We start from the raw sequence: 10,836 nt of genomic DNA, 5'->3' as shown, positions 1-10,836 counted from the left end.
ATAAATGTATCGTGAATGACGCAAATTTGAAAGTCACCATTTGGCAACCAGTATAGTAATAATTGTTTCTGGGAAGAATTAATAAGGGATGATTGGTACTAAAACTAGTAGGTGAAAGTTAAATGAAAACAGAATTCCACCTAATCTTAGTGTATCTCCCCACAAAATACCTATAAATTACCAAAGGAAACACAGTGACCTTATGATAGAGAAGACTAGCAAACACCACTTTAACCAAGTGATGAAAATATCACCAGTAACTGAATACATGAATACCATATACTTTCTAATATGATGCATCAAGAAGGACGCAATATCACTTCTGTGGTATTCATGCCCCCAAAATTAATAAATTGAATCTAATCATGCATAAACACCAGGCCAATTTAAATTGAAAGATATTATGCCAACTAAATGGCCTGTACACTTCAAAAATGTTAAGCTCATTAAAGACAAGGAAAGACTAAGGAAAGGTTTCAGATTAAGCAGGACTAAGAGATACAACATTGAAATCCGATTTGTATTCCTCGATTAGATCTTTCCTTTAGGGTATACTTCCAGGAGTCCTTAGGGGTAAATGTGGATTATACACTGTAATAATTCAGAAGTATATTTAAAATGCATATTAATATTATTATAGATAGAGAGTGATAAAGCAAAAATGGTAAAATGCTAAGATTTGTGAAATCTGGAGAAGATTCTATGGTAAACCTTTGTATTGCTTTTCCTTTCTGTAGGTTTTCTTCTTGTTGTTGAATTATACATGGAATATGGTGGATTTGAACTCAACATTTATTATGTTTGAAATCACGTGATGTTGTCATAGCATATGATAAGGAGTAAACTTCCAGACCCATATTTGTAAAATAGACATAGAAGATGTGAACTTCAGGCCAACAGAACAACAGAGAATGAGTGTATCTGGGCTGGAAGCCAGAGCTAGTTTCTGTGATTACCTGGATGATATATTTGTGCCCATAATCCTGTACCACTGAGACACAATAGGAAGAGATAATTGAGCATGAGTACAGGGAATATGCTGCACAGGACTAAGTATAAGATGAAGTGGACAGAGTTTGAGAGACATCCATCTGAATGAAGCGGAGAAATTTACTGGGGTAAAGAAGAAGCTAGTGCTTCAGTGCATTTAGCCTCCATTCTTAGCTGGGAAAAGGCTGGCTTCACTGTTAGTTCTTCAGTAAAGTTGCCTGTGGCCCAAAACCATACCTGCTGTGCCAGTGCACCAAATGTTGGTCAGAGGTTTAGGATCGGCAACGAGAGAATCTCAGAGCTTGTAGCTTACCTTGAGTGTTTTTGATGAAAAGAAGGGAGCTTAGAGCTAAAAATCTATTGCCAGAACCCTGATTTTGTCTAATAAAAGTTGCTTAAGTTAGACAAGTCACGTATCTCCTTCCCTGCAGCTTCCTCATTCACAAAGTGAGAAAAATTTATACTGATAGCCCTGCCTGCAATAAAATTGCGCTGTTTGTGTAGTGGTTTAAAAAGTACAATACAAAAAAAAAATAACATCTCTGTTAATCTTTGGAGGAATTTTTGGTAAATAGTGTCTTTTTAGATTACAAATTAAATAGAATACCAGCCTGATGAAGCTAGGATTTAGCATCATATGTGCTATAATTATAGCATTTCAAAGGAAATAAAGTTTATACGTATAAAAGAGAACTCATAAGTTTTGAAAGCACAAGAGGGAGAAAAAGAAACAGAAATTGAAAAGTTTTAAAAAATTTAGATGGTCAAAAGAACAGGATGCTTCATAAGGTGTCCCAAACTATAAGATTTCCATAGTGCAAGACGGTTCAAAGAACTAAGATATGTTTTTTAGGTTCTTAAAAACTTTTTGCTCTACGATACTTTACTATATGTGGTCCCAATTACTTAATGACAGTTTTTTAAATACCTGATTCTTGGTTCTTCATTTCTTGGACTGTAGGTTAAGGACAAAGGAACATACTCCATACTATTGTTCAACTAGTCATTCTCAACTGGTGGAACCCAACCAGAAGTCAGATCAATGAATCCTCTTGATTCAGCCTCTTGAGATACAGCACATCTACAGGGTAGAAACATACATAGTAGGGTAGAAAATTGGATCTGGGGCAGAGTAGAGGGTGTGGAAAATATGTAGCAAATGTATAATGTGGAAAGCACACCCATATGATAGTAGTGGTTACTACTAGGGAAAGGAGAGTGATTATGGACCATAGGAGGAGGTTGTCAAATGACAACCTATACATTTGTACCTACTATTTGTATATTTGAATTTGTTTTTAAAAATAATATATTCATGGACTGTGTGTAATTTTAAAAATATTAATGTTCATCTACATATATGATTAATATTATGTGGGCTATGTGTGTTTGTTATGGTGACAGAGAGGAAGACAGAGAGAGGCTGCCATTTAGTCGTTTCGTTATAGAATCATTACATATTTTGAAAGTTTTGTTTTAAATATCACTTGATTCTTTCTCATTGGAAAGACCACTTATTGTTTTTTCTTCTCATCCCAACTCATTTTGTACTCCTTTATTGCATGACCAGAAGTAATTGAATTTTATGTGAGATATTTCACAAATGAACAAAATAAGATATTCAAGTAACTCACATTTAAACTCGCCAGATTCATTTGTTGAAATTAGGTTTACTCTAATTGTATTCTATTTAAAATTAGTGTCCAGTGTGTTAGAAACTCAAATGAGTCTATTTTAAGGCAAATCTAACAGAAGAGACTTGCTACCAACCTCAAGTCACTAGGTAACTAATTGCAATTAGAAGCATGTCCATAGAGAACTCTGTCCCAAGGAACTTGCTCAGCTAACTCATCTGGGGTAAGCATAAATGGCCTGTTTGAAACAGCACCCAGGAGTCTCAGGAACATAATACAAATAGAACATCTACAAAGCATTCGTGATATTATCTACCATAGTCTTCCTAACTCATGCTTTTTTCTCTCTGGCAGCATTATATCAAATGAAAAACTCACACTTCTGAAGATAATTCTTAAATATTCATCTGTGTGCTACAGTTCTCTGTCCTTCTTTGAAAACTTGAAAACTTCATGTGTAATCCTTCATTCCTTTTTATTGAATGATATTTATCAAAATAAGGTGAGTAAGAAGATCCTTGTTCTAAAAGCCGCACATTCTTAGGGGAAGGTGGAATGTGTATACATCATAGTTCCTAATATACATAGAAAAAGCACAGAGCATTTCATTTCAGGGAGCGTTTTATAAACTTTGGAAGTACCTAATTCTGTGGCTATACAAAGCAACTACATTTCTCTTTTTATAATCAATCTCTTTGGTTCATATTTAAACCAACCTTAAAAGCCTATAAATTTCAGTAAATACTATATAAGAAAGATGAAAAATATTTGAATGAAGTGTGAAGCTTTCATTCAGTCACGTGAAGTTTTTTTAATACATGGTCGAAACGTGATAGACAACTTACCCACGTGTCTCATCTGAATATTTTGATGTCAGATAAAAATAACTTTTTAATAAAATACTTTGCATGATGAAAACGATATATAAATGAGATACACATAGAATGAAAATGTGAGTGGAGATACAGTAGAAATGTCCAAAGGAATAGAGTTTGGCATTTTATTAAAGTGATTTTAACATTCATGGATAAATGGATCACGGATAAATAGAAATAGTAATGAGAAATCACTGCAAGTAAAAAAACCCAAAAGTCCTGGGATCAAAGAGCTAGAAGTATTGAAACATCATGAGAAGGACAGAATTATAGCTATTAAATATACATTCATTGTAAATCACATTGATTAAGCACACCTGCAGAAGTGTATCTAGGGAAATAGAGAAATGAAAGAGCCTCCCGGGCTGATCACCATTCACAAACAAAATTACCCTTAGTAAGGTGAATAAGATGCACAAAATCATAAATAATACATTTATAAAATTTAATAAAATTACAGAAAACATACTTGACTGATCACTGTCATTAGAGTTAGATAGAATTAACTAGGGAGAAATTCATGAAGAATCAGATTTAAATTACTCTTTAAAAAACTGAAAAATATTTCATAGTGAAAAAATCTAAAAGGTGAGTATAATGATGTTATATGTATAAATAATACATATCTTTTGTGTCAGTTATTTAATAATATGAGTAGATTGCAATTTTTAGAATATTTATTGTAGCAATCAAATTAATGCATATGTTTTTATTTCGTATCTCATCTAAACATAGAATTTTCACCTGAAAAAAACTTATGCCAATCTATCCTCCCAAATTCAATGTGCTCATGTAAGATTCTGAATAATGTCAAAGTCGATTAAGGTATAGGGAACACATTCATTCAGGAAACATCCCTACAGCACTGATGCTTTCTTTGAATCTCTAAACTCTGAATTTATAATCTCATTATCTCACTACCTTATTTAAGGAACTGACTGATTTTTGATCTTTAGAACTTCCTTAGTTATTAGCAGACAGTAGAAATGAATGATTAACAATGTCTTAAAATATAGAAACTAGAATTACCTGTTTTATAGGGTCTGGGGATGGATATCAAATGATTAATGGGTATGAATTCTTGCTGTAATGTTTGTCGCACAGTACTCATTAAGGATTAGTTGGAATTATTACTATCTTATTATTGTATTGCACACTTCTGACCTAGGGATATCATGTAATCAAAGGACAACATTCACATCTTACCCCTGAGTAGCTTGATGTGACACCTCACAAGATGCCTTTGAGGATTTAATGAATAGAGAATGTGGAAACTATGTCTTGCAACCCTACAAAATTAATGTTACCCTTTAACTGCTAATTGACTGATTGGGTAACACAGAATTTGGTCACTGGGATGCACCATCTTAACTTCCCTTCTGAATATCCCTCATTTTACAGAAGATTATAAATTTCATGAAAGATACCACAGTACTAAAGTAAAAATAAAGTATAAACAGAAAACATTACCTAATTAATCTTTCTCAAAATACGCTTTACAGCTAGCTGATTTTGTTGTTACAATGTATCTCAGAGCTTATATATATATATATATATATATGTATATATATATACATGTTTTAAATATCTAAAATAATTTGTGGGTATGAATAAGCTTCTGGTCCTAAATAGCAATATCGACTTTTCTCCTAAACCAGTTCTCTAGGGTTAAAAGATGTATGTGTAGCTACATACAATCAAGTGAATTACTAATAACTGTCCAAACTCTTATGTAAAAAAAATGATACACTCACTCAATAAAGAGAAATTAATAAAAGATAGATAAATTAAAATTTAACATAAAAAATCAAATGCTCAGTTTGAGTTTGAGTTTGAGAAAACATCAGATCTCCTAGTTTAAACTCCAGAAACTGATGAGAAAGTGTTTAAATTTCTTGATCAAGTCCAAATTATTGAGATGGTTTTTTCTAAAACCATCCTTCTTACTCCCCATGGAGATGATGTAATAATTCAGCTAAATGTAATGGATCTTGCCAAGGTTATCTTGATTCTTAGAGCTCCAGGTTTTGTATTCCTCCTTCTACTATGGATACTCAATAGTTTTACTCTTTTTAATGTTTCAGTAATGCCTTGCAGCAGCATTTCTGAAAACCAAACATCTGATTCCTGGCCCCACGCCACATCTACAGTATCAGACACCTGGAAATAGGAACCAATAAACTGCATTTTAACAGCCTCCTCAGCTGATTTTTATGCTAGGCACGCCTTGCAAACCATTGCTTTGGAGTTTCCAAAACAAATTTGTTTCTACCTGTCATTTAATCATAACTATAACCCAGGAAATACTTATTGTTATACTTATTACACAGAAGAGTAAAATTCAGTTTCAGAATGGTTAGGCTACTTGTTTAAGGTAATTGCCTTTATTATGTAGCGTCATAAAGGGAAATTAAGTCACCTGGTGTCACATCCTTTTTACCATTTCCCCCGCAAGTTACTGTAATCCATATTCTATGACTGGATGGCCAATGCATAGTTATGCTGTGTCATTTCTCATAACTCTTTCCACCTTTTCTTCCATTTCCCTACTATAGGTGAAACAAATTGAAGATTATGGCACTAATTAACAAAAGCCATCCTGAAGAGTTTATTCTACTGGGCTTTGCTGACCGTCCTTGGCTAGAGCTTCCTCTATTCGTTATTCTTCTTATAACATACCCCATGGCCATGATGGGAAACATAGCCATCATTCTGGTGACCAAGCTAGACCCCCGTCTGCACAGCCCCATGTATTTCTTCCTCACTAACCTCTCCTTTTTGGACATGTGCTATACCACAAGCATTGTCCCTCAGATGCTGTTTAACCTGGGAAGCGCTAAGAAGACAATAAGTTATGTGGGGTGTGCAGCTCAACTTTATTTCTTCCACATAATGGGGGGCACAGAATGTCTGCTTCTGGCTATCATGTCTTTTGATCGCTATGTGGCCATCTGCAAGCCTCTACACTACACCCTCGTCATGAATCAGCGTGTCTGTATCCTATCAGTGTCCACTGTGTGGCTGTGCGGAATGATCTACGCTGTCTCCGAGGCCACTGTTACATTGCAGTTACCACTGTGTGGTCTCAATACCCTGGATCACTTGTTGTGTGAGATTCCTGTTCTAATAAAGAATGCCTGTGGTGAAAAGGGTGCTAATGAATTCACACTGTCGGTGGTATGCATTTTTATGTTAGCTGTTCCGCTATGTTTAATTCTTATTTCCTATGCTTGTATTGGACATGCTGTATTCAAAATTAAATCTTCTGAGGGAAGGATAAAAGCCTTTGGGACCTGTTCCTCCCATCTCATTGTCGTTTTCTTATTTTATGGTCCAGCCATTAGCATGTACCTTCAGCCCCCCTCCTCCATCTCAAGGGACCAGCCCAAGTTCATGGCTCTCTTCTATGGAGTGGTGACTCCTACACTCAACCCTTTCATCTACACCCTGCGGAATAAGGATGTAAAGGGGGCACTGGGCAAACTGGTGAGGAGCATTTTCACTTCAAAGTGATAGTGGATGTCAAATGAAATTATTTAACAATAAGAGTAGGTTTATTGGGATTTCTCTAGTAACTCATTCTTGTCTCCTATTTCCCAAAATCTCATGCTAGGTGTTCTTCATGCAAAATAACTCACGTTTCTCATATTCTTTATAATGGTGTTAGTTAAGGATGATACTGGGCTCAGATTCACTAGTAAGTGCACTCTGTTTCTGCAAATATATTTAAAATATTTCTATGCTGGTTGGTATACTGAATTTAGTAACTGCATTAAATAGTAACAAAAGAAGTAATAATATAAATTATAATATAAGTTCATGAGTTCAAGCAAATTTTCATAAAATAACATGGCAACCATTTATTAGTGGACTTCCTATCACAGTGTCACCTGAGAAACACTTCATCATTCTCTGAATGAGTGGCCCATGTCTAAGTGGACAGCATGGCTGCAATGAATATCCAGTATGAGGCACTCTATATTTTAGAACAACCATGATCTCGTAAGTTTATCAACCTCAATTTATGTAGAGTCTATTTCTTCATAAAATATTCATTGTTACTCTTGTTTAATGAACAAATGTTCAGTGTTTCATAATTTAATTAATTTGTCTTTAAATATTAAAATGAATAAAATATAGGGACAAAACGTGTGGATAAGTTTCTTAACATTCCTTTATCATAAATGAGAGCCTTCTGTTTCAGTGAAAGAATAAAGAAAGGATATTAATAATGAGCCAAAATCTGGAAATATTTCTGTGCCTAACTGAAAAAGCCAGAAATGCCTTTTGAAATTGTAGAATCAATATGAGAGGGGAATCATTTGTATTTCTGGATAGGAAAGCAATTTGATTATCTCAACAAACAATATGAGTATCTTTTGGTTGATGTAAATCTTGGATGAAAATGAAGCTCAGAATCTGTATCATGAAAAGTTAAAAGCACTGAACTTACTTCTAGGATTCACACCTAAAACTTAAAAAGTTTTCATAAAATTAGTTACAATCTTGGGGAGCAAATTAATGGTTCTTTATTGTTACTTGGTGTAAATTAATATTGCGAGAAATCAACATGGCATTGTGTAGTAAAGAAATGCACAATTGTAAGGAAAACAAGATGTCATTTGTGCTTTCCTGGCATGTCTTCTGGCATGATCAATGGAATTATTTCAAGGAGAATTGTATGTTATATTGAGCAAGAGTCAACTAAAACCCAGATTCACTCTGAAAAATAGTAGAGCATCAGGTGCTGGTCCAGTTCTTGAGTCAGATGGACTTAAGTATATTTACTTTGGAAAAATTCTAAGTAAGTTTAAAATTTGGCTAATTGCTGGCTGATTGCCGGAAAATGTTTTTAATTTTTACTCACACACACACACAAAGAATCATGACAATAAAATCTCTGTGATGTAAATAATATCTCTGATCATTTTTGTTGATCATTGTTAAGATATTCTTCATCTAACTTAGTCTTGCAGGCAGAGAAATATAGTAATTTTCAGTTTGGGGGGCAAAACCAGCAATATTGTGTCAAAATCTCAGCTACAGACTGTAGACTGGCTAAAGTTGTTCTGGCTGCTTTCTTAAATTATGCTCTTTCCTGGACTCAGTAATGTGTATACTTCCTTCTAAGCCTTTAAAGGTTACACATTTCAGAAGTGTGAATAACATTTAGGCTCTAAAAAATTAGGACTTCCTAAGTGAATTATATACAAAAACCTCAGGATCAAGAATACTAAGATTAGTGGTAGCAGGAAGTTATAGAACTGTTTTATTTGTAGTATATGACTTCACAATTTCAGGTCATATACGTTCAGTATATTCCAGCATGAAGGATACCTTCATTAACCATTGAGAAGCTTTGTTTATTATATTTGAAGGGGAAAGTGTGTTCTACCCTTGATATAAAGCATGAGAAAACTTCAGGTTGCCTTTAAAGAAGGTAATCAAAAATTTTTTTTCCAAATATGTGACCTCTTCCTTAAGAACAAATGGACAACAGCAAAGCATTTTAACCCCTAGTTCTAAAGATAACAAAAATGCAGACATGCATTTGGGAAAGTCTTTAAGACAGATATCAAAAAAGTTTAACAATGATTTTCTCCACACTAGAGATATCCACAGATCTGCATAGCATAATAACTACAAAGCGCTAAGTGTATCTTGCTCCAAGGGAGATGATCAAAATAAATGCAAATCAGGATTCTAGTTTAACAAATGCCTTATGACTAATACAAGTGCAATATCTTTTCAAATTGTGATGCTCAGAATTTCAGTGCCTTAGAGGAGTCCCAGAGGCCAATGGGCCATGAGAGTGGGGTGGACAAGGGTTAGATATATGGAATGGGGAAAGTATGTCAGACTTCGTCTGAGAAGCAGACTCTAGATAGAAAAATGGATAACTACTGTCTTAATCTGATATTAATCTCAATCTGATATTATATCTGATTGTTGTTTATTTTCAAAACAACAGCACATTTTGATTAAATGATGAAATTTTTACCTGAGCAAAAGTATTTATACAGTAATCTTAAACACAAAATGAAAACTAAGGGTCTGGCCTGGTAGCTAGTGGTTAAGTTCATGCACTCCACTTTAGTGGCCTGGCGTTCGCAGTTTTTGGATCCCTGGTGTGGATCTATGCACCACTCATCAAGCCATGCTGTGGCAGCACCCCACATACAAAATAGAGGAAGATGGGCGTATATGGTAGCTCAGGGCTAGATCTTCTTCAGCAAAAAGTGGAAGATTGGCAATACATGTTAGCTCAGGGTGAATCTTCCTCACAAAAAGAAAGAAACCTAAATGTGCATTGAAAAGTTAATCACTTAAGAATGTATTCTACATAAAACTAAAGTCTCTATGTTCATTAATATTGGCATAATGTGAAAAGGAAAAAAATGCTAACCCTTTCTGGTGTGTCAGTTTTTAACTATTGATCTTGATGTCTCAGTGCCTGGTACTGTGGGAAGCATTCCCCCAATCTAGCTGCCATTGTATTGTGACAAGGTCTGGCAATGGAAGGAGAATCGTGCAAGGCACTTCTCCAGGGAACATAATTCTTTAAGCAGAGTCCTTTGTCCTCCTTTCTAAAGCCTATTACTGATTAACGTCTTCCCTCTGTCCTGGAAGCCTTGTAAAAACAGGCAGAACTAGCAATAAACATATCTCAAAGAACAAACAGCAACCCCCAAGGATGAGGGGGTCTATATTCCGTTAATTTATATACTCGCTGTCCTCCTATCTTCTTTGAAGACCCTGAAACTATGTAACCTCTTCCTAAACAATCGATATGTATGCTGCACATCTGGTATGTAGATAACCACCTTTGATTATCACCTTTAGTCACGCACTGCCCCTCACCTACTGTTCCCATGACGACAATAGTTAGAGCACCTCGTGTGATCTTTTCCTATATAAGTGTACCCTGTCCCCGAAATAAAGTGGACTTGCTTGCAACTGCATCGAGTCTCACGTCTAGCACTTACACTTTTGCTGACGCCATCTCTCCCATGGGAACCTGGACTCTGCCAGGGCTGGACTCCAGCATGGTACATACAGAGTTTAATTATTTAACATAGAGAGTTAAGGAATATATATATATTAAGATTTCATCTTTCTTTGTTTTTTGCTGAGGAAGATTTACCCTGAGCTAACATCCACTGCCTATGTTCTTTTTGTATGTGAGTTGCCACCACAGTATGGCCACTGAGAGACGATTAGTGTAAGTCTGCATCCAGGAACAGAACCTGAGCTTCTCAAGTGGAGCGTGCCAAACTGAACCACTAGGCCACTGGGGATGGCCCAAGATTTCACTTTTATTATCAAGTGAAACTAAG

At 35.2% G+C, this 10,836-nt stretch overlaps 1 protein-coding gene across 2 annotated transcripts; it reads left to right on the top strand.

Annotated features, from left to right (window-relative positions):
- Positions 1 to 2,978: 2,978 nt before the first annotated feature.
- Positions 2,979 to 7,012, top strand: OR2N1Q (olfactory receptor family 2 subfamily N member 1Q). 2 transcript variants are annotated; one of them, XM_070243988.1, is made up of 2 exons: positions 2,979 to 3,126; positions 6,055 to 7,012. In XM_070243988.1, the coding sequence occupies exon 2, from the start codon at positions 6,074 to 6,076 to the stop codon at positions 7,010 to 7,012; it is 939 nt and encodes a 312-aa protein (XP_070100089.1). In that variant the 5' UTR covers positions 2,979 to 3,126; positions 6,055 to 6,073.
- Positions 7,013 to 10,836: the final 3,824 nt, after the last annotated feature.

This window comes from Equus caballus, chromosome 20, assembly GCF_041296265.1.
Source record: "Equus caballus isolate H_3958 breed thoroughbred chromosome 20, TB-T2T, whole genome shotgun sequence".
Lineage (NCBI taxonomy): Eukaryota > Metazoa > Chordata > Mammalia > Perissodactyla > Equidae > Equus > Equus caballus.
The sequence above is the reverse complement of the archived record's forward strand: the minus strand, read 5'-3'. Positions and strand labels throughout refer to the sequence as shown.

Coding starts and splice junctions, on each gene's coding strand:
- OR2N1Q (XM_070243988.1), top strand. CDS start 6,074: ATGGCACTAATTAACAAAAGCCATCCTGAAGAGTTTATTCTACTGGGC.